Source organism: Muntiacus reevesi, chromosome 10, assembly GCF_963930625.1.
Source record: "Muntiacus reevesi chromosome 10, mMunRee1.1, whole genome shotgun sequence".
In the NCBI taxonomy this organism is placed as follows: Eukaryota; Metazoa; Chordata; class Mammalia; order Artiodactyla; family Cervidae; genus Muntiacus; species Muntiacus reevesi.
This window is the reverse complement of record NC_089258.1, coordinates 45480123-45506661: the sequence shown is the minus strand read 5'-3', so window position 1 is coordinate 45506661 and position 26539 is coordinate 45480123. Positions and strand designations below refer to the sequence as shown.

The following is a 26539-nucleotide window of genomic DNA, read 5'->3' as shown; positions in this document are numbered from 1 at the left end:
TTCCTTATGATTATGACAGCAGAAATGGCCAAGCACACACATGGACACTGTCACAGTGGGAGTCTCATGACTGTTAACAGTAGGAGAGCTGGATTTAAGACGATGAAGGTGATTTTCTTTGTCTGACATCTGAGAACTGAACCTGTGCTATATTTGAGGTCTCTTGTCAGAATTCTAAGCTAGAACTTTTGAGGAAAGATAGAATAAGGAAAACTTGGCAACCCCGTGTGCAACCATGATTAGAACTAAAATTTAGGCAAAGTGCTCCCTGTGAGCATAAACGGTTCACCCTCGCTTAATCAGTGCCGCATCTCTGCTACAAGCAGGGTCTTGCCAGGCTGGGAATTGCCCAGGACGTGTTCTTATTCACCGTCTACTGTGCAGCTCTCTGCATCTCCCTGGGCTGCAGAATTAAGTGCCAAGGAGGCTGACCCCATATCTACGCATCAGGTACCTTACAATCCATCAGGGAAGTGTTACAGTCCCCACGCTGCCTTAATTATCTCCTTCTGTTTATCTTCCCTGCGGTAGCTTGCATTGAACTCAACAGAGAACATACCGGCTCCACCAGGTTGTCCATTTATAATCCAGGTCTCCTATCGCAGGAACCACATTCATCTTTTAAGACCATTGATATCGTTTAGCTTTTCAACACATAATAACCCATCATGACTTTCACTGTCTTCCTTCTTTAGTCTGTAGTCCTCAAGATATCAGTGATAGATTGAGACATTTCCCCCACAAAGAACATTATCTCTTTTTCATTTGATTATTTTGCTGTTATTGGAGGTAAGTTTGCATTTGCTGCACTTTGATGACCTATGGGGAGATGAATTCTTTTGTAATGTGATATCATGGTGACATCTGAGTGGCTGAAATAACTGTTAATAGATGACATGATTCAAAATGATATTGTAGACCCTGCTTTTCCATAGCTATTAGAGAATAAAACCAGAAAGGATTCAAGTACCTTGTGTTTTGTGACACATCCATGTACAGATTTTAATAAAACAACTGGTTATGACAATGCTTGTATCGCAGCAAAAAGATATTAGAGGAAAAAGATTAACCCTGCCCTCCTTGATCCTGGTATAAAATTTATCTTCAGTCTAAAATTTAGGCTGTATGATAGTCAGGGAAGGTAAAATATTTGGAAGACTCAGTGCTAATTTCACAGGTGGTCCTCAGGGAGCTCTGTGTGGTCCCGTGGTGCTGAGGGTCTGGGACTATGGCAAAAAGATGTGGGAGGAATCCATGTCCTTTCACAGACACCCCCTGGATCAGGCAGGGGCTCAGAGCTGGTGCAGAGACCAAGACCCAGATCTAGAACTCACAGACTAAGAGTGGAGAAGAAGAAGTAAGAAAAACTATTTCCATCTGCTGAATTCAAGACAAAACAACCCTCGCCATATGGGTATTGTAAATAGATGGTCCTAGAGGTAGAGTCTCCTTCTGCAGGGAAACCTAAAATAAAGGAGATAATTGAGTTGAGTATTGATTCTTGCCTGGGAAACCCCACAGACAGAGCTTGGTGGGCTGCAGTCCATGGGGTTGCAGAGTTGGACCTGAAACTAAGCGACCAACACGTCCACTTTCAGAGTATGTCAAATAGAGACTTGAAACAAATGTATTCTGTGGCAAAGGGACCAGCCTTGGTTGTTGGTGGTACTAAGGGCCCTGAATGTCGTTCAGCTCATCACACCCCACCTGCCGATCCTCGCAAAGATTCAGGCACTTACTACAACACTATATTTTCTCTGACTTCCACAAAGATGCTCAAGGATACCCCCCAAAATTGCTCATGGAGAGAAAAAAGTCTCGTTTGTGGGAACTCAAATGTGTTCCTTCGTTAATATGTCAGATCTGTAGATTTAAATGTATACATCAGTGTTTAATGCTCAGTCATTAGCCTGTTTCCTGTGCTTAAGGGGATCTGATCCATCTGACATTTCATGGCCTTTTGTTAACACTCAGGTGGAGTTTGTAAACTGGTTTTAAAAGTCACTGCCAAATAGGCCTTTAGACCCCCAGCTGGAGTTACTGGTGGAGCCAGCAGAATGAAGCAGACTGCATTTCTCAGTCTCCTGCAGGTACAGCATAGTCGTAATGCTTCTTATTTTATTTTCAGCAACGAGTGCCAGTAATCACAAAGCAAATACAGAGGCTGAAGAATTTGGTTTGTATATTTTGTAAAAATGTGTGAATGTATTCACTTCCAATCCCCAAACCAATATTTAGTATTTGTCCTGATACAAACTGGCACAGTGAAAAGAAGGTGACCTTAAAGTAGAGGATTCTGGGGTGGGGGAAATGTGTGTGTGTGTGTGTCTGTATGTGTGTGTGAGTGTGAGAGAGTGTCCTTGTGACAGGAGGCACACTTGTTCAATTCCTGTGAACGCACAACCTCCACAGTGAGAGATGTAGGCTCTAGGTCTGCCCTGACCAGGACACCCCTGTCACCTGGGAGCCAGGGTGCCCGGTGGGTCTCCTGGAGGAGCAGGTGTCCGTGGGACCAGGGGAACTGGATTCAGTTCCCACATCACAGAATTTCCTTCTGAGATGGCATGAGTCTAGGTAATTGCAGGAGTTTGTAACCAGGCATTCGGTCTGTGCGCTCACTGTGTGCTCAGACACAGCTGCTGACTGACCTCTGACACTGCATGTCCGTCGCCCAGGGAGGTCACCCCTGAAAGGCGGTGCGGTTTTGTCAGGTTGCAGCTGTGATCATTGCAACATCAGAGACAAGGTGCAGTGCAGAGAACTCACCTGGACAGTGTGAAATCCTATCCATGGGGAGACCCCATCTCTGAAATACACCTGCCTGGGGCCCCCTTCCAAATGCCTGGATGCGGCAGCAGGTGTGGGGGCTGGAGGATGGAGGGATTCCATTCATCCCAGGGCAGTGTTCAGAATAGTCACTCCACTAGCAACAAGCTGGCAAAGCACACTTTTGCTCTGTCATACAACTGTGTTGTTGGTCTACAACACATACTAATGCATCTGTCAATCATAAAGGAGATTGACCCTGAGTATTCACTGGGAAAGACTGACGCTGAAGCTACTGCTCCAATACTTTGGCCACCTAATGTGAAGGAGCTGACTCATTGGAAAAGATATTGATGCTGGGAAGTACTGAGGGCGGGAGGAGAAGGGGGTGACAGAAGATGAGATGGTTGGACGGTATCACTGACTCTATGTTTAAGCAAGCTCAGAGAGATAGTGAAGTACAGGAAAGCCTCGTGTGCAGTCCATGGGGTTGCAACGAGTTGGACATGACTTAGTGATTGAAAAACCACAATTGCATCTGTGTGTAGAATTTGGACTGTAACCTTCCAGAACTGCTGCCTGGAGAGGCAGCGCCTGTGGAGGCCCTGCCGTGGTGGGATAGACACGTCACACCCAGGAAGATCCAGTTCCCCTGGCCCATGTGCTAACCCAAGCCGATTGATATCAGGGCCCTGGCTGGTGTCTTCTCTGCACTTCTGACCGTGAGTAGGGATCCCACAGGGGGCATGGCTGCTGTCCACCATGTCCAGTTCCCGCTCGTAATGAGTTTGCAGGAATCCCTGGACCTGGGAGGAAGCCGAGAATCCCCTGTGGGTCCTTTGTTCTCCTTGGGTTTGACTCACAGCCTCCCAACAGGACTTCTCCTGAGAGTTGACCCGGCCTCTACTCTGTGTTTTAGCAGAATTTTTTCCATGGATTTTATTCCACCTAATTCAGTTTTAGAGAAAGATTGTTAAAAGAAGTTCTCTCTTTTGTTTGGGACATCTAACGAAAATATAGTAAATAAAAACAATAATACCACTGTCATTACACCTGAAGTAGCATAAACTTAAAGACCAGTGATCTTATGGCTTAAGGCACAGAGGAGTCATTCTGCAGATGAGGCAAAACCTTCAGACCCTTGCGACCCACTCACACATATGGAATCTTAGTCATTCTGGAATTTCATGTAATTCCCATTCCATCATGCAGTTCATCTTAGCTGGCCAATGAATGATCTTTTCCACGGTTTAGTGTGTGAGACAGAATCACTTGTCCAGAACTGAAAACAGCCACCCCAGCATGGAATTCCTTGTTCTGCTACTGACTCTCAAGAACAATTTTAAGCAGTTGAGAGAGAATTACCCATTCCATAGTAATGCTTGTCCTCAGCAGGGAGAAAATGGAGAATTAAAATGTAAAGTTCAAGCAAACTGAAAATAATAGATTTTGTAATTCATACTTAAACTAAAAGAAAATCCATCCAGTCCTATAGGATATGTCTCTCTGTCAGTCAACCCATTCATTGAATTAAAAATTTCGTGCAGTTACAGTTTTACAGCATTCTACCTAATTCACTTGCTCCTTTCTAGCCCGAGCTCTCAGATTCTGATTTGTGGCAGATTATTAAATTCACAAGTTGGATTGAAGGAAAAATAAAATAATCCACATGCTCTTCACTCTGAGATTTTCTGTCCACACTTTGATGGACATTTGACACATTTGTCAAGAAATCCAGCCTCCTAACCTAGGTGCAATGATACTGGCTGCAGAATTGCCTATAAAAACATCTAGTGATCTTGTTTAAGCTGAAGCCGAATGCTAATGAAAAAGAAACAAACAAACACAAAACCCGGAGGCCTGGCATCCCAGTGTCAGGTCTCCCAGATAATCACATCACTTTACTTAATTTAGGAGATACTTTCTCTTGAAACATGCAGGGTTGCCCATATACCTCATCCCAATTCTCTCTCTCTCTTTTTCAGTTAATAGAGTTTCTTGTCCTTTCTTTGCTGCTGATTGTGCTCAGTGGAGGGCTTCCCAGGGGGTGCTAGTGGTAAAGAACCTGCCTGCCATGTAGGAGACTAGAGACATGGGTTCAATCCCTGGATTGGGAGATCCCCTGGAGCGGGGCATGGCACTCCATATTGTTGCCTGGAGAATCCCATGGACAGAGGAGCCTGGTGGACTATAGTCCATGGGGTCGCAAACAAATGACAAGAGCAACTTAGCACGTGTGCACCAGTGCTCATTGGAATACCAACAGCTAAATGCAGCCAAAACTGGGGAAGTTGCACAACATAGAGTGTGAAATGTGTATGGCTGTAACCTAAAAGGATAAAATGGGTGCCCTTCTGGAAAATGAATAGTTTAGTCCCATAGATCCATAATCGTCATTTTAACTGAGACTTTAAGAATAAACCAAGGTTCCCAATACAGGGACTCGACGCCTTGATCTAGCTAACAGTGTCCTCCCTTTAGGCCTTCAGTGTTGCCTGTCTGGGTGTCTGATGCCCAGTTTGGCTACATGTCCCCTCCCCACTCCTCACCTCTTTAAGATGAAACTCCCTGGGATGCTTTCTGTGTCAGACTTCTTATGACTGCCTTACTCCTCATTGAATCCCCAGCCGCAAAGACACTGCTGGACGCTTCCTGAAATTGGACTTATTTTATGACACCAGTCCTTCCTCTAGAATTTCATAAATAGTTCAGGAATCTAATCTCTCACTGGAAATCCTTCCATCCTTTTCTTCACTACACATATTCAGTAGGGTTACAGAACTTGTATTAAGTGTCTCTTCCTTATTCCAAGTGTCTGTTCCTTTCTTTTGACTTTTATTTACCAGATAAATACCATAAAATATGAATGAAAAATAAGTAGAAGAAATAAATGGAGAAACCATAACTAAGGAATACCCTTTAACAATTTTATATTTGAGATATTACTTATGTTCCCACAATTTGAGAAAAATTAAAAAGCTGAAAAGGAAAACATATCAAATATATATATATTATATGTATATTTATATATATAAGTGGAAAATTTTTCAATACCATTTGCATTCAAGGCTGTTAGTCCTTTGACAATAAAGATAAGCAAATTATGAATGTATTACTTCTATAATTTTTGATGGATGTATATAGTCCATGGACAATGTTGTGTTAATCTCTTCCCTACAGCAGAGTGACTCAGTGACACGTGATACACAAGTCTGTTTCACATTCTTCCCCACTCTGGTGTATTCCAGGCTGTTGTGTATCGCTCCCTGTGCTAGACAGTAGGCCCCTGTTGTTTGCCATGAATGTGGTGCTTTTACAGAAGACACACTCTCCAGCATGTTTTCGTTGGTTTTGCTCATTTTCCAGCCGGCCACTGTGGCTCCCCGGACCCCATCGTGAATGGTCACATCAGCGGCGACGGCTTCAGTTACAGGGACACGGTGGTGTATCAGTGCAACCCCGGCTTCCGGCTCGTGGGGACTTCCGTCCGGATATGCTTGCAAGACCACAAGTGGTCCGGACACACCCCAGTCTGCGTCCGTAAGTACCTTCTGTGGACTAATTCGGGCGGTGTTTCCCTTAGGGCTGTTTCCCTTTTGTCGTTAAGTTGTAGTGCAGACATGTTTGATCTCAGAGGAGAAGATGGAGAGCTGACGGGAGAGAGAGAACACGGGCACTCCCCCGCTTCCGTCTCTGGTCCTCCTCCCATGTTTTCCCAGCCCTCCTCCAGCCTCCCATCCACATTGCGTTTGCTCACCAGCTCATCTCAGATGGGTCCCAGGATGAGAATGTCAGGCCTTTATTCCCCTAGCCGTCATCACAGGACGACCAGGTAGACACAACCTCCGACTAGTGGAGGTCTGAGCTGCTGAGCCTGAGCCTGCAGGTCAACTTCGCAGGTGCCCCGTGCCCACACAGTCTTCTGAGTTGTGTGTGTCTGTCATTGCTTCATCAAGAACACAGACAGCTTTGTACTCAGACCTTCCTTTCCTAGAAGTTGAAACTGTATGTAACAATTGTCCTCAAACTTTCTAACTTCAAAGGCAAATGCCAGCTCCTATTTTTAGAAGACATTGTACCTCTATTGCAAATTTCCTTTTAAACCAATTTTTCCTAATATGTTCTCTATTTTCCTAAACAAAGGGAACGTTGATATAAGTTTACGACAGTGATGGATCTTCTCTGTGATAGTGCTATGGTAAATGTACAGTCAAGGGTGAAAGTTTTACTTAGAAGGGAAAATGGTTGACAAGATAAGTGAGAAGAACACGGTTTTACAGCTGTAATGTGTTTCTTTTGAAAGGGCCGGTCGAGAGTATCTTCATGATTTGTGTTACTGTGTGTGTGGGCATCACAGGGTGACAGTTGATTGCATAAATGGGGGATGTTGAAGAAAATAGGATTTGAGCATGCCCTCATTTTTGCTAATTTCATGATGTTTAGATTGATTTTGGAATAATTTATACATACATAATTTAAATTTTCAGCTAAATTCCTTTAATGTCTCAAAATGAGAATTCCACTTAATTAGCTGATGTTTTCCAAGGGAAAAATATTCAAAACTCATGATTAACAAAAAAAAATTTGCATCTTGTTTTTCATTGTTTTATTTCAAAGTTACTTGATATTCCATCATGATATAAATAAGAAATAATAATTATGATTATGAACAAATGCAGGTGCTGGTTATTTTCCACAATTATTTATAATAAAAACCTGTGGGTTCAACCCACGACTCTCCTGATATCCACTTCCAAATATAAACACAATCTGTGACATATCTGATCTGCTGTCGACCCTCTTAAGTCACACGTTTAACACATATGAATATGCATGATGAAGAATTCCAGGTGAGGGTGGTAACTAGTTCGTCTTCTGACCACCATGTGGGCCTTCCTCCATAGCCATCACCTGTGGACACCCGGGGAACCCCGCCCACGGGTTGACCAACGGCAGCGAGTTCAACCTGAACGATGTGGTGAACTTCACCTGCAGCCCCGGCTACCTGCTGCAGGGTGCATCTCGAGCCCAGTGTCGGAGCAATGGCCAGTGGAGCAGCCCCCTGCCCACCTGCCGAGGTAGGAGAGTCCCCGGTCAGCGGGGGCGATCACACACCAGGGGGCCTGTCTGCCTGTTTCAAGGGCTTTTGCACACGCTTCCCATGTGGTGGGATAACATTTCTGAGGATGATGCGCAAATCTCTCCATGGTCTCTGGTCTTTGGCCAGATATTCAGTCACAGAACCCTGGGACTTCATGCTTCAAAGACTTCCTCCATTTATCCCTCTCCTCATTTAGGCACTCATTTATCTCTACCACATATATTCCACACCTTTGGTCCTTACGCTTCTAGACTTAGGGATGCACTTAAGGAGTTCTAACTGCTTTTAGATCTCAAGTTTTAGATCTCAGGGCTTTCCTGATAGCTCAGTCGGTAAAGAATCCACCTGCAATGTGGGAGACGTGGGTTCGACCCCTGAATTGGAAAGGTCCCTGGGGAAGAGAATGGCTACTCATTCAGTATTCTGGCCTGGAGAATTCCATGGATTATACAGTCCAAAGAGTTGGTTGCAAAGAGTTGGACACAACTGAGAGACTTTCGCACTCACACTTAGATCTCAAGTTTTAGAAATTTGCTTCTTTAAAAATTGTCGCACAGATTTGGATTAACACCTAAATTTCCAAGGAAATGCTGCTCTGTAGTTTTTGAGTTTTTAAGAGTTTAGAGAACTTGGATACTGACAGGTTCATCTTGTAGCTTTTAATTCATGCTATTTAAGGTTTTGCTCCAATTACTTTCCATTAAAACATCTCTCTTATTGAAGTGTTCTTCCATGTGAAGGTGAAGTGTTATTTCTGTTTGTTTTTGGTAGTAACAGTATTAAAGCCAGACACTTACAAAGGTCCCATGCTCTGACAATCACCCACCTTCCCACTGGGTACCCAAGAGAGCACTATTCAAAAGCAACAATAGCAGGGTGGGAATTCAAGCTGTGCTTCAAAAGGCAGTTACTTGAAATTTGGCTGCCTACCTGTTCAGACTGGCACACATCTATATCAGAGTGCTTGGCTGCAACTCAAAAACAGAGTAACACCTCCTCATTCCACTTCCCTCTAAAACTCCCTTTTCAACATGAGAAAGTCTTGCCATGAAGAGCAGACCGCAGGTTCCCTGTTCTCAGTGTCCCCAGAATCAGGCTTCAGGTGTGTCCTGTTGGGGGAGGAGAAGTGAAGTGTTAGTCACTCAGTCATGTCTGACTCTTTGCAACCCCACAGACTGTAGCCCACCAGGCTCCTCTGTCCGTGGGATTCTCCAGGCAAGAATACTGGAGTGAATTGCCATTCCCTTCTCCAGAGGATCTTCCTGACACAGGGGTCGAACCTGGGTCTCCTGCATTGCAAGGAGATTCTTTATCGTTTGAGCTGCAGGGAAGGAAAGGGTGGAGTATCTCACGGAGATGCCCCTGGTTTCTCGTCCCAAAGCTTGCGCTGGTCTCCTGACAGTGTGGGGCATCTGGTCAGCCTGGACCTTGGCAGGTTCACCTTGTGGATTACATGTTATCGTTAAATCATATTAGTCAGGGGCAGTGATTGGGACGAATGGAGTTGGGGGATCTCTGGCACGAGTGAGCTGGCACAACTAGTGGGTGTCTACGTATGTCTGGCCCCTCCCCTTCAGCGGGGCACCCCAGCAGCCCCTAGTGCTTGCTGAGCATGGTGTATGCATGGCTGTGATAGCCATGGTGACTCATTCACCCCCCTCACAGGGAAACACGGGGCCCACGTGTCTGCCCCGGGCCCTGGGCACTTGGACGACAGTGGAGAGACTGGGCTATGGTATCCGCCACTTGTCCCAGCAGCTTCAGAGATTGGCTAAAGATTCAATTCAGTTCAGTCACTCAGTCGTGTCTGACTCTTTGCAGCAGGTGGCCAAAGTGTTGGAGCTTCGGCTTCAACATCAGTCCTTCCAATGAATATTCAGGACTGATTTTCTTTAGGATGGACTGGTTGGATCTCCTTGCAGTCCAAGAGACTCTCAAGAGTCTTCTCCAACACCACAGTTCAAAAGCATCAATTCTTTGGTGCTCAGCTTTCTTTGTGTCCAACTCTTACATCCATACATGACTACTGGAAAAACCATAGCCCTGACTAGACAGACCTAGGTGAAGGTTAAAAAGCTTTAATCAAACTGTTTTCTTTATCCACTACGACAGGGAAAGATAGCTCAACAGTAAGAATGATTAAAAATGAAGGCCCATAAATTTGGGTCCAGTTAATGTTCACAGGGGGTTACGGCATAGCTATGCCTTTGATGTCTTAGGCATGTAGGGCCTTCTCGATCCATCCCTCCAGTACCCTTCTCCTCAACCTAACATTTACTAAGTACCTACTATGTTCTGAGTGCCATGCCATATACTGTCAATACAGAGCTGACTGAAATAATTCATACATTTATGCAGACAATAATCCAGAGATCAGGGCTGGTTAATTAGGGAGGAAGGTCCGCAGCTGCTGAGATTGTCCCCTGGACACAGGACATTCTGGCTGAAGGAAAGATGGAGTAAGTTCAAATAGCAGGCTTTTAATTATCAAAATTACTCTTCTGTACCTCACTCTCCTTTGTCATTGTTTAGTCACTAAGTCATGTCTATACTCCTGTACAGACCCCATGGACTGTGCTCGCCAGGCTCCTCTGTCCACAGGGTTTCCCAGGCAAGAATATTGGAGTGTACCATTTCCTTCTCCATCATTTTCATCCAACTTAGGCCAAAACAATGGAGGAGAAATCAAATGCCTGTCATTTAACAGTAGTTCTGGGTGTTTAGGGCTTCCCTTGTGGCTCAACTGGTAAAGAATCCACCTGCAATGCAGGAGACCCTGGTTCGATTCCTGAATCAGGAAGATCCACTGGAGAAGGGAAAGGCTACCCACTCCAGTATTCTTGGGCTTCCCTTGTGGCTCAGCTGGTAAAGAATCCACCTGCAATGTGGGAGACCTGGGTTCAGTTCCTGGGTTTGGAATATCCCCTGGAGGAGAGAAAGGCTGCCAACTCCAGTATTCTGGCCTGGAGAATTCCGTGGACTGTATAGTCCATGGGGTCACAAAGAGTCGGACACGATTGAGCAACTTTCACTTTCACTTGGTGTTTTACCATAGGTGCTGGTCCTTTAGCAGTCTATGGCTCAGTGTGAAGGAGGCCAGGGTGCACTTTAATGACTTCAGTGTTAATTTTGACTTGTCTTTTCTTCCTGCCTTTTCTTGAAAAATTGGAAAGGACTTATTTTTTTAATAGATTTTATTTTTTTAGAGCAGTTTTAGGTTCATAGCAAGATTGAGCAGAAGGTGCAGAGGTTTCCCAGTACCCCTTGCCCCCACAGTGCACACCCGTAATTATCAACATCCCTGCAAGATGGCGCATTTATTAACACTGATGGTCCTACACGGCACACGTTGGCTGTGCTGGGTCTTCGATGCGGCTTGGGCTTTTCTCTAGTTGTACCAAGCGATGGCTGCTCTCTAGTTGCACTGCTCAGGATTCTCATTGTGGTGGCTGTCTTACCACAGAGCATTAGCTCTAGGGCATGCGGGCAAGCTCTAAGGCTTAGTTGCCCCTCAGCATGTCATCTCAGACCAGGGATTGAACGTGCCCCCTGCTTTGCAAGGCAGATTCTTAACCACTGGACCACAAGGGAAACCCAGGGTTTCAGTTTTAACATAGGACCTGTGGGTTTGGACAGGTGTGTGATGCCATGTGGCTTCCCAGGTGGCAGTGGTAAAGAACCTGCCTGCCAATGCAGGAGACATTAGGGACTTGGGTTTGATCCCTGGGTTGGCAAGATCCCCTGGAGGAGAGCATGGAACCCACTCCAGTATTCTTGCCTAGAGAACTCCTGAACAGAGGAGCCTGGTGGGCTACAGTCCCTGGGGTCACAAAGGGTGGGACATGACTGAGGCAACTTAGCACGCACACATGAGGACATGTAGCCGTCATTGCTATACCTGCCAAGTGTTTTCACAGCCCTAACATTTCCTTGTTCAGCCTCCTCAGCCTTCCTTCTTCCCCTCAGCACCTGGCAACCCCTGATCTTTTTATCATATCCATAGCTTTGCTTTTTCTAGAAAGTCAAGTTGCAACCACAATATGTAACCATTTCAGATCTGAATTTTCATTTAGTGTATGCATTTTTTCCTCTATGCTTTTTAATGGCTTGATAGTATGTTTTTAGGGATGAGTAAAATCCTATGTCTGGAAGGATCACAGTCTATCTGGAGATTCACCTCCTGAGGGACATCTTGGTTGCTTCCGAGCTTTAGCAACTGTAGATAAACCTGCTGTAATCATTCCCATGTGGGATTCTGTGTGGACAGAAATTTTTAACTCCCTTGGGTAAATATTAAGGAACAGGATTTCAGGATTGTATGGTAAGAGCTATGTTTAATTTGGTAAGAAACCACCAAACTGTCTTCATAACTGGCTGCACAGTCTGATCCCCAGCAGCAACGATGAGAGTTCCTGCTGTCCCCATCCAGACTGGCATCTGCAGTTGTCCGTGTTCTGAACGTTGGCCATTCTGATGGGTGTGCAGTGGCATCTCTGGTTGTTTAATTTGCATCTCCCTGAGGACGTATGACCTGTAGCATCTTTCCTTGTGCTCGTTTGCCATCTGTAAGTCTTCTCTGCTGCGGGGTCAGTTATGGTCTGTGGCTCATTTTTCAGTTGGGTTGTTTTCCATTGTTGAGTTTTAAGAGTTCTTTTTCAGTTTTTGGTAGCCATCTTTTATTGGCTGTGTCATTTCTAATACTGTCTCTTATCCTGTGGCTTGTCTTCTTTTTCTTTTGACCCTGCCTTTGGAAGAGCAGACCTTTAAAGTGAGTACTTAATTTTAAAAGTTGGCACCTCCAAAACGCTGATGAAGGGGGAGATGACCGAAAGTGTTGTCATCCCAGCCTCGAGGCGAGTAGAAATCCTCCGGCAAGCCAGGTGCCTCCTGCTCACGTTTTTTGTTATTCTCCATTGCTTTGTGTTGCTTCATTTATGAAGTACGGGGTACTGTCTAATTCACAGAATTTACATGTATATTATTCAGTGAGGAAAAGCATGGTTTCAAAGAGGTCAGGTTCATAAGGATGGTAAAGTGTCAGGAAAAAAAGTGACAAGAAATTTAAAAAGTTGAAGTTAACAGAAATAACTCCCCTATTAACACAATTTCCAGAGATTCTCCATGTGCCCTGCATTATGGCCTGATCCTTCTCTGTGTGATTCTTTGAATAATTCCCCAGACATTCTAAGGTGTTGTATCTTGTGTAAGCATGCTGTTGTGCTTCATTTCTTCCCCCCTCCAAATCTTGGATACATTTCCCCCATGTCTTAATATGGGGGGGGGGTCAATGAATTTGGAATCCTGAGCATGTGTGCTCAGCTCCCAAGTCGTGTCTGACTCATTGCCACCCATGGGCTGCCGTCTGCCAGGTTCCTCTGTCCATGGCATTTCCCAGACAAGAATACTGGAGCAGGTTGCCATTTCCTTCTCCACAGGATCTTTCTGACCCAGGGATCAAACCTGTGTCTCCCACACTGGCAGGTGGGTTCTTTACCATCTGAGTCCTGTGGGAAGCCAGCCCTATAGTATCTGGTTAATGATGTGACAGAGAAACTCCACCGGAACTTTGGAATGAAACTCCAGGTAAATCTGTGCTCAAGTGAGGCTGGTTTAGATGCAGATTTCCAGTCTCTCCACTTGAGTCACATTTTATCCTCAGACTCAGCCCTACCCAGAAGAAAGCCCAGACCATGCCTGATACATTTGTGATAAATCAGTTCACTGTCATCCAGGAACTGGGAAAGATTGAAGGCAGGAGGAGATGGGGATGGCAGAGGATGAGATGGTTGGATGGCTCTGACTCAACAGACATGAGTTTGAGCAAACTCCGGGAAAGAGTGAAGGATAGAGGAGCCTGGCATGCTGCAGTCCGCGGGGTCACAAAGAGTTGAACACGACTGAGTGACTCAACAACAACAATATACAGGAAACGACTCAACACCCCTTTACAACAGGACCAGGAAAATAAATAAATAAATAAGCCACACTTTTTTGCTGGTAGTAATATCTTTCTGGAGTAAATAAGTTGTATGGCTGCAGACTTGGTAACATGGAATGAAAATAGACATTGTCATGTCTACTCTAAGAGTCAGGTTTATATCTGCTATTTCAAGACCCTGTTTCTATAGAAGAGCATTCTCTGAGTCTTTAATCTCTTAAATTCCAAAATACATGTCAAGTTCAAGGACAAGAAATGAGGTAGACCAAGTCTGACAGTCTTAGGATGACTTACAGTGTTTTCTTTCCCCATGTAAAAATGTTTGTGTTACAGGCAAACATTAGGAGGTTTTTATTTTTTTCCATCTTATCTACAGTTTTGTTGGATTGGTCATTTTAATGCAGAGAATATGTGTCCTTTGCTGTTATATACATGAGGATAAAGAAAATTAAGAAACTATGGGGTGAGGGAAGGCTTTGTTCTGATTAGAGAGGAATGAAAAAGGAAACAAACAAAAAAACCAAAAACTCACTAAACTTACATAACTGAATCTGAAAGTGTTTACCTCAGATTGGGACTCTAACCAATATGGGTGGGACTGAAACCAAGCCAAAACCCTGCTTGGGACTTGAACCCATGTGGCTGGGACTCAAATCCAGCCAAAACCCACAATACCTGGTTTCAAGACCTACTGGAACTCAGGTTCTTGATGTCTCATCGTGGAAAGAATTCAGTGAGAGACAAAGTGATAGGTAAGAAGTGAATTTATTCAGATACAGAGAGACGCACACTTCACAGAGTGTGGGTCCTGGCAGAGGGCGAATGTGGCCACGAAATTTGGTGTGGTTAGTGTTTATAGGCTGGGTAATTTCATATGCTAGTGAGTGGGAGGATTATTCGAAGGGTTGGAGATTTCCAGGATTTGGGCCACTGCCTACTCCTTGGTCTTTTAACAGTTCCATGGCACCTCTGGATGTGTCATTTCACTTGTTGATTGAGGATTAAGAGCTCTCTTGTCTGTCACCTTGATCCCATTTGATTCTAATTGGTTTCTGTTGCATTCTTGTGCTAAGTCATCCTCTCAAAAGTGTGCCCTGCTGCTTTCCCTGTTACAAATCCAGGGTCTTGTAGTTAGTTATCCTCAACTTCACTGGAGAACATCAGCTTTCTTCTACAAATGGGCAGAGAAGGTTTGGGTTTCTGTGAGTTCTAAGTAAACCAGCGCATGTGACATGCTTAGCAAAGTATCTGACACATAGTAGGTTCTCAGTCTCCCCACCCCCACCTGTCTCTGAAATTTAACTGGAATCAATTATAATCAATGAGAATGTTTCTTCTTTATCAAACCTGAATATCACATTACACTGAAAATCAGTTTATTTTTATCAGTTATTGATAAAAAATGAAAGGCTACCTTCATGTATTTGAAAAACAGTCATAAGAAATTGTTTTTTGGGTTTTTTCCCCCCTGTGACCAGTAATCTTATATTTAAATTTTGATTCATGCAGTTAGTAAACAAGCTGAAAACATTTATTCTGTGCAGTACACTGAACACAGAAGTCATCTCACCTTCAGTTGTCCTCTCAACTTTGCATAATTCCTTCTACTGGAAAATTTAAAAACAAATATTACTCAGAACTCTAATCAACTATGAATACTTAAAAAAAAAAAAAAAGTGAGTGAACGAATACTTACCCATTTTTTCCCACTGCCAAAGAGTTTAATTTGGCTATAGTTTCCATTATGGAGCATCATTTCTTGTATTTCCTGTTTGTGATCAGATTTTTAATGAGCCATAAAAGAAAATAAGAAATAAGCAAGTAACAGGAGTAAACATAGAAAAGGAAATGTAAACAAATTGTAAGATAAAAGAATTAAGAAGATAAGGAAATGGTTCTTTCCTCCCTTCCTCCTCCCTCCCTCTTTCCCTCCCCCTCCCCTCCCCTCCTTCCGCCCTTTTCTCACAAAGCCCTACATCCACTGCAGGAGGCTCAGGAGGCCTCAGGTGGTCCAGAGCTCTGACCCTCACCTAGCTCTGGTGTAACTGCCTTTGTGACCTCAGACATGTTGCTTATCCATTACATCAATATCTTAACCCCCAATAAACACAAACGTCCTCCGGGACTCCATGTCGGCTGTGTGTGTATGATGCAATCTTTCCCTTTCTCCCCAACTGAGGACTTCCTCTTCTGTGTCAGGCTTTAACACCTGAACATCAAGGCCAGGTCTCTGCTTAGCGTGTTGAGGGGTGTGATGCTAGGATGTGGGAAGACCTCCACAGTGAGTCTGTCACCGGTTTTACTCTGATGTGTTACCCTCTGCTAGACACTGTGTCTCCAACTAAGAGTGCAGCAGTTGCCGCAGGTCTGAAATGTGGGCGACAGCGTGGCTCCCACAGCTGCCCTTCAGCCCTGGGCAGTCAGGGTGCAGCCAGTCCCGGCCCCTTCTCTCCTCTGCACCTGTGGCGGCTGGTCCCCTCCCCGACACCAGCAGGCACTCAAGCTCGGAGAACACGTCCCCTGTCCCTGCAGTTTCTACAGGGGAAGACCTCAAACCAGGGGCCACCTTATTTTACATTCTATTAAGTGTTGATGCAAGGCTTCTCAGGTGGTGCTAGTGGTAACGAACCTGTCTGCCAGTGGAGGAGATGTAAGAGATGCGGGTTCAATCCCTGGATTGGGAAGATCCCCTGGGGGAAAGGCATGGCAACTCAGTCCAGTATTCTTGCCTGGGAAATCCCTGGATGGAGGAGCCTGGCAGGCTACAGTCCATGGGGTCACAAAGAGTTAGACACAATTGAGACAACTTAGGACAGGTGTTTAACAGAAATCTCTTCAGGCATATATTGAAGCATTAGTGCATGTTGATGGGGGTAGGAGGAGGAATTAATTTGTGTGTCCCAGGCTGTCCTAAACCCTCACACTTACATACAAAGACTTTAACTTCAGCCATTTCTACTGTAACATTTTCATAATATAAAAATATAAGCAGGAAAATTAATTTTAGACTTTACATTGAAGAAGCTTATTTATTATTAGGAAGTAGTTAAAAGCTATCAGCCTCATGTTAAAATTGCTGTAGAAGCCAATATGTTGCTCAAAATTTTTTTGAAGCCTGGTGACTCAGAGCAGGAAGTGGAGCTGCTCAAGGCTGCAGGATTTCACACTAAGCCTTGGCTGTGAGGTCGTCATCCTACAAACTTCCCAAAACCATGAGGAGGAGTTCACCTTCTCTGCAGTCTGTTTCATTTATAAATGTTGTTGTTGTTGTTTAGTCAGCCATGTCTGACTCTTTGTGACCCCTTGGACTGCAGCTCATCGGGCTCCTCTGTCCCCCTGGGATTCCCCAGCTGAGCATGCTGGGTTGCCATCCCCCTCTCCAGGGTTGTAACTGTAGAGCTGCGTGTAAACTATGTGTGATATGCTCCCCTCCACAGTGGTGAACTGCTCCGACCCAGGCTTGGTGGAAAACGCTGTTCGTCACGATCACCAGAGCCTCCCCGAGGGTTTTGAGTATGGAGTGACTGTTGTGTATCAGTGCAAGAGGGGCTTCTACCTGCTGGGATCTTCTGCCCTCACCTGCATGGCGAACGGCCTGTGGGATCGCTCTCTGCCCAAGTGTCTGGGTGAGTGGGGTCGTCTGGCCTTCAAAGAACACTGCCAACACAACATATGTAGTTTTTTTTTTTTATATACTATTCAAAAAGGTATTGATTTTTTATTCTCTCGACCTGACCCCATCACAAATCATATTAGTTTTTATGATATGTTTAAGAGGGCAAGGAACCCGGTCAGCTCCGCCTGGACCCTGCTGTCCCTGTGTCCACTCCTCAGCGCTCGTTTCCTGCTTCAGCCCGGCAGGTGGGCAGATCCACCGGTTCACCCAGATGCCAGCAGCCTCCATACTGTGCCTCTCGCAACACGCTGCCTCCCTGGGGACCCAGGTTCAGAGATACTGCAAACGGCTGTAGTAGGGAGTCTCCATCTATGGACCCAGTATCTGTGGCCGGAAGCGTGGAGCACTCTGGGGGGCCTCATTTGTCTCATCAGCTCTTCTGGGACAGTCCAGTGTGAGCCTGATAAAGAAGACAGCATCTTGGTCAGCACTTCCTCCTGACCCTTAGGTTTAACTAAGAGGAAGAGCGGGGTGCTGCTCCAGGCAGACAGAATTACAGGTCACGACTCTGGCTTCCCAGAAAAGGTTATTAACAGTATGCAGATGATCGGGGCATTTTCTTTTTCACCCACTAGCTATAGTATTACTTTCTTTGCCTTGAAATGGCATATTGTCCTTGAGTTCAAAGAGAATTGTCTTGTGTCTTTTTAAAACAGAGTCTGAAAATGAAGGAAAGGGAGTCACTCTCCTTGGTCTTTTAAAAATCAGAAACAAAACCGTTCTTAAAATCAATATCTTTTTAGTATTCATTTTTCATGCATACAGAAAATGGGAAATGACAACATTATAAATTGAAATAAAGGTGATAGTCCATTTTAGCCTTCATGATTGCACTGTTTTCAGTACATTTTCAGAGTGGACAGGTGCTGGAGACTTTTTTCCTGCAAGTCAAGGTCCCTCGAAGTCCTTTGTATCTTCCTGGAAACCTGTGTCAAGTTTGAAGTGTAATAATGCAGTTAATTCTTATGGAGAAAGAGAGCAATGACTTTCTAAAACAAACGTACAGGCTTATATGACCAATAAAAAAATCTATAAATGGGTTACAATTCTCATCAAATTTTATGTGTTCTAGTTTTCCATGCCTTCACACATGGGAATTTTTCAGAGAAATTAGTTTTATTTTCTCCCCAAAGATTTGCTGATCCTCTTCCCCACCATCCCCAAGACTTCCATTAGAGGTTGTGATGATACCCCTGTGCCCCAGACCTCCAGGAACCAGCTTTTCACTGATGTCATTTTCTGAATTGATGAGTTCTCACTGCTGTTATCATTAACTGCTGGAGTTATGGGAACTTGGGAACACATGCTCTCCAAGGAGTGCTTTTTTACCACAGACTCTGCAGCGACTGACCACCCTCTCTATTTGTGGTGTTGTATGGTTTACTAATCTTTATTCTCTTTTATTTCACCTGGAACTGATCGTTCACCAACCACGTCACTGATTCAGCGCTAGTTAGCTTCTTTTTAGGACTCTAGTAAACTCCTGTCTCCAGTGAGTGGAGGTCAGGAGGAGAGAGTGTCAGGGGAGGGTGACTGTGACTCGGGGGCACTGGGGCCTTTCTGAAGCCTGCCTCTGGTTGGTGTCGCCCTGCGGTTGCCGATGACCAAATGCCACCTCTCTTGGATGTAAAATTAGCTCCCTTTGGATCATTTCTGGCACCCTCAGTCCAGTTAATAGCTCACAGTGAACGATGTTGAATTCGTGATCTCCAAAGAAGAAGATTCTGCTTCAGAACCAAGGACTAGTCTTGATCACTCAAGAGATTTTGTATAGCAGAGTTTTATTAAAGTATTAAAAGGGACAGAGAGTGCCTCTGACATAGACATCAGCAGGGGGACAGAGAGTGCCCCCACTTGCGAGTCTTAGGAAAGGGATGTTTCAAAAGAATGTTTCAAGGTTGTAAAAATTTTGCTAGACCCACTCCCACAATTCACATTTTAAGATAACAGGATTAGTCAGGAGGTTTTCAGGAAGAAGAAAGTCCTCAAGCAGTATACATTATTGTTATATAATCCTTAGTATAGCGTTTAAACTGCGTTGTTTGTTGCCTAACCATCAGTTCCAGGCTTAAAGAAAAAACCATTTTATTTTATATGACTAAGACTAAGGAATGTAGAGGAGAAAAAATAAAAAAGATGTTTGTCCTTTCCTCCTCCTTGAGAATTCCAGGTCTGCGGCCTTCTTATCAACCTGCCTCCCATTCCTCCCTTTTCTTTTAGGAGAGTTATTTTGCCAACGGAAAGGGGCATTGTTTTCAATTCATAACTACTTCCTACTGTTTAGAGGTGCCATCCCTAAATTGTTGAGGCAACATATTCTCCTAACCCTCGTACTGAGGGTCTTAGATTCAGGAGCCCCAAGTAATAGTTGAAGGAGGTTGTGGCACTTGTAGGAGCCTGGACAATCATTTGTAATTTAAGAACTCAGACAGTTAGAAACAAACCCCATTATACAGGTCTAGATATAAGGCAAAATAGTCATTAAACCAAGTTAAAACATAATCAAAATTAAAAGTCACATTATGTCGATAGTTACATCAATCCATCTTAGGATTGTTGGATGTCATTGCAGAGTTGAGGAAAGTCCTTTCCTTGACGAGGAGAAACCCACCTTGTTAAGCCTTCAATTGATGAGCTGGAGAGTGCGCCACAGACCCAGTAATTAGACCAATTGTGAAATGCAGCGTAGGAATGAGCCCAGGACAAGAAGGCATTGTCTTGAGGGTCAAACAGCAGACTCAGGATTTTGGAGTCAGTAGAAGCAAGCCCACCTATATTCTCAGGCCCATCTCGGTTCCCGGCTCAAACAGTGCCTTATTTGACTCAAAGGCTGGGTCAGGAGTTAATCTCCTGGTAAAGTCTGCTGAAAAGCTAAAAGCTGAGTCACATAGTTAATTCTAAGGCTTCTGGATCTATGACAATATCTGTGCACAAAAAACAGTCTGTCACAGAGACACTCCCTTCTTCTTAGGGGCAGCTCAAGCCCTCATTAAAGCTATGGGTAAAACTTTAAACCAACAGTCTTGTGTTTCCTGAGTTACCTTATGCAGATGCCTCAATAATGTCACTAGCCTTTTAACTTTTTCTGAAAATTGGGGTCTCCAGGAACAGTGTAAGTGATATTCTATTCTTTGAGCTTTTGACACCCCTTGAGTTACAGGAGCTTTAAAGATGGATCCATTCTTGCTCTGAACTTTAGAGTTTAAGAACCCACTTACAGCATGAGAAGTCAGTATAGTAAGATTTTGTCCGTTAGTAAACTTACGAGCTTTAGTCATTAGCAAACAATAGTAGCAATTACTCTTAAGCAATGTGGCCATAGCCTTTTTTCCGTAACAAACTGAACTCTGATCCTGTGGGCAGGCTCAAATTAGGAGCCTGCAAGAGAGCAGTTTGTAGAGCCTTAAAAGCCTTTTGATCCTCTGGGGACCAAACCAACTTGTTTGGGCCTGCTGAGTTTCAGTTAAAAGTTTATATAAAAGTCCAGCAAGTTCCCCATAACCCAGAATCAAAATGCAGCAATAGCCTGTAATGCCCAAGAATCCTCTCAATTGTCTTAATGTCATAAATAGAAGATGATTTAATATAGGTTTAACTCTAGAAAGCAACCTTCAAATCAGTGACTGAAATATATTTGGCTCATTCAGGAACTTCAGACGATCAGGTATAAGGATCAGGCACTTATTATTTGTATATCTTAGTCTCTATTTATCATTTGATATTTTTACATCCAAAATAGCAGTGTTATATGGACTATTACAGAGAATTAATAGTCCCTGTTCCTTTAAATTTTCAATGATGGGTTTTAACCCTTCCTTAATACCTCAGGCTTTAGTGGATACTGCTTTTGATATGGAAATAGGTAAGGGTCATTGAGCTTGATAACAACCAGAACAGCATTTTGTGCTTGACCCACAGTTTATCAGTCACCCACACTTTAGGATTTACATTTTGTTCAGTTAAAAAGAATGAGTTTCATATTTATGAAAACAGAGGCCTGGACCTTGTTCAATATATCCCTCCCCAGAAGCGGTGAGGGAGACTCCCAGCACAATTAGAAACTCAAGAAACTAGCCCAGAGTCCCAGTTGCAACTTAAAGGATGACTGACATAATGACGTTGGCTCGTCCTGACAGCCCCATTACAGTAGTGGGTCAGGAGGAAAACAGACCCGGGGCTTCCGTGAGCACAGAGAAAGTGGCCCCAGGGTCCAAAAGAAAATCCACTGATTGGCCCCCACAGTTACTAATACCCGGCGTTCCTCAGGTGTAATTAGGAAGGGGGCTTGTGTGGAGACCCCTGGGCACCTTCAGTCCCAACTGTCTTGAGAGTCCGACCTCTGGGGCTACACTTCAGAGGGCAGTCTCTTCTCCAGTGTGGTCCTTTGCAGACCAGATACAGAGCTGGGGGTGGCTCAGATGCCTGAGGGCAAACCCGCTTGAAATGCCCCTCCTTCCCACAGTAGTAACAAGTCCGTCCCTTTCCACCTGGGTCCCTCTGGGCATTTTTCCTCAAGCTGTTTCAAAGCAGGTCTAACAGCCAATGTTGGGGCTTCAGTCTTTGGCCTGGTTCTTTTTTCTTCCTATTTTCTTCCTCATATTTTCTACCATAATATACTGTCTGAGCCAGCTGCAAGTTTTTCTAAAGACTGATTTGATCCAGACACCTGTTTTTGTAGCTTACAGCAGATAGCTAGAGCTGACTGAGTGAGAAATCTACCTTTTAAGATCATTTCTCCCTCTGTACTTTCAGGATCAACATCAGTTTTCATTCCAATCCCAAAGAAAGGCAATGCTAAAGAGTGTTCAAACTACCACACAACTGCACTCATCTTACACGCTAGTCAAGTAATGCTCAAAGTTCTCCAAGCCAGGATTCAACAATATGTAAACTATGAACTTCCAGATGTTCAAGCTGGTTTTAGAAAAAGCAGAGGAACCAGAAATCAAACTGCCAACATCTGCTGGAGCATCAAAAAAGCAAGAGAGTTCCAGAAAAACATCTATTTCTGCTTTATTGACTAGGCCAAAGCCTTTGACTGGATCACAATAAACTGTGGAAAATTCTGAAAGTGATGGGAATACCAGACCACCTGACCTGCCTCTTGAGAAATCTGTATGCAGGTCAGGAAGCAACAGAACTGGACATGGAACAACAGACTGGTTCCAAATAGGAAAATGAGTATGTCAAGGCTGTATATTGTCACTGTGCTTATTTAACTTATATGCAGAATACATCATGAGAAACGCTGGGCTGGATGAAGCACAAATTGAAATCAAGATTGCCAGGAGAAATATCAATAACCTCAGATGTGCAGATGACACCACCCTTATGGCAGAAAGCAAAGAGGAAATAAAGAGCCTCTTGAAGGTGAAAGAGGAGGTGAAAAAGCTGACTTAAAACTCAGCATTCAAAAAGCCAAGATCATGGTATCCAATTCAATCACTTCATGGCAAATAGACGGAGAAACAATGGAAACAGTGACAGACTTTTATTTTCTTGGGTTCCAAAATCACTGCAGATGGTGACTACAGCCATGAAATTAAAAGACACTTGCTCCTTGGAAGAAAAGCTATGACCAATTTTGATAGCATATTAAAAAGCAGAGATATTACTTTGCCGAAAAAGTTCTGTCTAGTCAAGGGTATGGTTTTTCCAGTAGTCATGTATGGATGTGAGAGTTGGACCATAAAGAAAGCTGAGCACTGAAGAAATGATGCTTTTGAACTGTGGAGTTGGAGAAGACTCTTGAGAGTCCCCTGGACTGCAAGCAGATCCAACCAGTCTATCCTAAAGGAAATCAGTCCTGAATATTCATTGGAAGGACTGATGTTGAAGCTGAAACTGCAATATTTTGGCCACCAGATGGGAAGAACTGACTCATTGGAAAAGACTCTGATGCTGGGAAAGATTGAAGGCGGGAGGAGAAAGGGACGACAGAGGATGAGATGGTTGGATGGCATCACCGACTCAAGGGATGAGTTGGTGATGGACAGGGAAGCCTGGCATGCTGCAGTCCATGGGGTGGCAAAGAGTTGGACATGACTTGAGTGACTGAACTGAACTGAACTGATAGAGTTTAAAACTGAGGTTTTTGTTGTGTAATCATCAGTTCCTGGCTTTAAGAAAAAACATTTTATGTGATTAAGAAATGTAGAGAAAGAAAAAAAAAAAGACGTTTGTCCTTTCCTCCTCCTTGAGAATTCCAGACTCCTCTTTCCTCACTGAGAGCCCCAGACCCCTCTCTCCTCCTTGGGAACCCCAAACCTCTTATCAACCTGCCTAGGAATTGACTGTCTCACAGTTAGCTATTTGATCACAGTATAATTTTTTTTAGTGGTTAACCCTAAACATTTTGGACTTTACAAAAAGAGTGATAGAAGTCTTTACCATCCTGTGGTATTTCATAATTTTCCTTTTTGAGGAGTAGTTATGATCAGATGATGGGTCTCATTTGGTATAAAGAATGAATGGAATACTTGGGTTAAAAATTAATCAGTAATTTGTTATTACTTTTTTACTTAAGCATTTTGTTTTTTATTAAGGTAAAAAATTTAATAGAGGGTATATATATATATATATATATTTATTTATTTATTTATTTATTTATATATAGCTGATTCACTTTGTTGCACAGCAGAAACTAACATAATATTATAAAGCAACTAATCCCCAATTTAAACATTCTTAAGACAGATACTAACAAGGAAAATTTGTTAGAATGGTGTCTCTAGACATGTGATCTGGAAGAGGGAGCAGATTTGACTGAGTTTTGTTCCCATGCAAAGCATACTAACTGAAGAAATAATGGTGATAGCTTTGGTGGATCTATGTTAGTCTCTACCATTTTGTATGAACACTGCTTACTTAGTATACAGCTAAGGGCTCAAACTACTGCACAATTGCACTCATCTCACACGCTAGTAAAGTAATGCTCAAAATTCTCCAAGCCAGGCTTCAGCAATATGTGAACCGTGAACTTCCAGATGTTCAAGCTGGTTTTAGAAAAAGCAGAGGAACCAGAGATCAAATTGCCAACATCCGCTGGATCATTGAAAGAGCAAGAGAGTTCCAGAAAAATATCTATTTCTGCTTTATTGACTATGCCAAAGCCTTTGACTGTGTGGATCACAATAAACTGTGGAAAATTCTGAAAGAGATGGGAATACCAGACCACCTGACCTGTCTCTTGAGAAACCTGTATACAGGTCAGGAGGCAACAGTTAGAACTGGACATGGAACAACAGACTGGTTCCAAATAGGAAAAAGAGTACGTCAAAGCTGTATATTGTCAACCCTGCTTATTTAACTTATATGCAGAGTACATCATGAGAAACACTGGGCTGGATGAAGCACAAGCCAGAATCAAGATTGTAGGGAGAAATATCAATAACCTCAAATATGCAGATGATACCACCCTTATGGCAGAAAGTGAAGAAGAACTGAAGGGCCTATTGATGAAAGTGAAAGAAGAGAGTGAAAATGTTGGCTTAAAGTTCAACATTCAGAAAACTAAGATCATGGCATCTGATCCCAACACTTCATGGCAAATAGTTGGGGAAACAATGGAAACAGTAGCGGACTTTATTTTTCTGGGCTCCAAAATCACTGTGGATGGTGATTGCAGCCATGAAATTAAAAGACACTTGCTCCTTGGAAGGAAAGTTATGACCAACCTAGACAGCATATTAAAAAGTAGAGACATTAATTTGCCAACAAAGATTCATCTAGTCAAAGCTATGGTTTTTCCAGTAGTCATGTATGGATGTGAGAGTTGGACTGTAAAGAAGGCTGAGCACAGAAGAGTTGGTGCTTTTGAACTGTGGTGTTGGAGAAGACTCTTGAGAGTCCCTTGGACTGCAAGGAGATCCAACCAGTCCATCCTAAAGGAGATCAGTCCTGGGTGTTCATTGGAAGGACTGATGTTTAAGCTGAAACTCCAATACTTTGGCCACCTGATGCAAAGAGCTGACTCATTGGAAAAGACCCCGATGCTGGGAAAGATTGAGGGCAGGAGGAGAAGGGGATGACAGAGGATGAGATGGTTGGATGGCATCACCGGACTCAACGGACATGAGTTTGAGTAAACTCCGGGAGTTGGTGATGTATAGGGAGTCCTGGTGTGCTGTGACTCATGGGGTTGCAAAGAGTTGGACACGACTGAGCCACTGAACTGAACTGAACTGAAGGGAAGGGAAAATGGAAAAATTTAGGTAGATGACTTTCTTTTTGAAAATTTCAATGTTAATTTCTACCTTCAGCACAGCTACCTTAATAAAAAAACAAACAAATAAAAGCAAAGTTTCACTGATGGACCCTTTCCTGGTCTTCAGTAATGTGTGAGGGAGGGTTGTCTGGAAGTTGACGCTTCTCATCCACAGGGTACCAGGGATGTGTTTTTGTTAATAGGTGGTGATTGTATGAGTCTCTGAAGTAGAGTGACCCAACACAGAGCAGCTTCACAGGAACAGTGTACTTACTGATTATTTTCTTTTTTCTCAAGTGATATCGTGTGGACACCCCGGCGTCCCTGCCAACGCCATACTCACAGGAGACCTGTTCACGTATGGGGCCGTGGTCCACTACTCGTGCCGAGGGAGCCGCAGTCTCGTGGGCAACAGCAGCAGGACCTGCCAGGAGGACAGTCACTGGAGTGGAGCCCTGCCCCACTGCACAGGTGGGCTGGCGCGGGCAGGTCGTCCGTCACGCGAAACACGGACTGGGGGCTCCCGTCTCTAAACTGGTTACTAACCCTCTCCATCCACGCACGCCCCTAGATACACCACCGGCATCTTCGGCTTCTTCTCTTTAAATGCCTATCCCAGCACGGTTTCTCCTGCTGGAGCCCCGGGAGCCTCCCCACCCCTTACCAGGAAGCCTGCTCGCCTTGACTCAGCTTGCTCTCGCTTTTCTTTCTTTCTGCTTCCTCTCAGTTCTTCCACATCTTTCCTGCCCCCACCGTCAACAATCACATCGGTCCTGTTTGGAAAAGAAATCATCTTAATTCTTCCAGGAATGTTTCATAATAAAACTCAGTGGATCACACCTCTTACTAGAT

The 26539-nt window shown here is 43.9% G+C and overlaps 1 protein-coding gene across 1 annotated transcript in view; it reads left to right on the top strand.

Annotated features, from left to right (window-relative positions):
* Window positions 1-26539, top strand: part of LOC136176275 (CUB and sushi domain-containing protein 1) — a 1594796-nt gene that overhangs the window by 1526680 nt on the left and 41577 nt on the right. The window contains exons 52-55 of the mRNA XM_065946402.1: window positions 6133-6306; window positions 7671-7844; window positions 17243-17431; window positions 25985-26158. Coding sequence (XP_065802474.1) covers window positions 6133-6306; window positions 7671-7844; window positions 17243-17431; window positions 25985-26158 — 711 coding nt within the window. The remainder of the gene's footprint in view (window positions 1-6132; window positions 6307-7670; window positions 7845-17242; window positions 17432-25984; window positions 26159-26539) is intronic.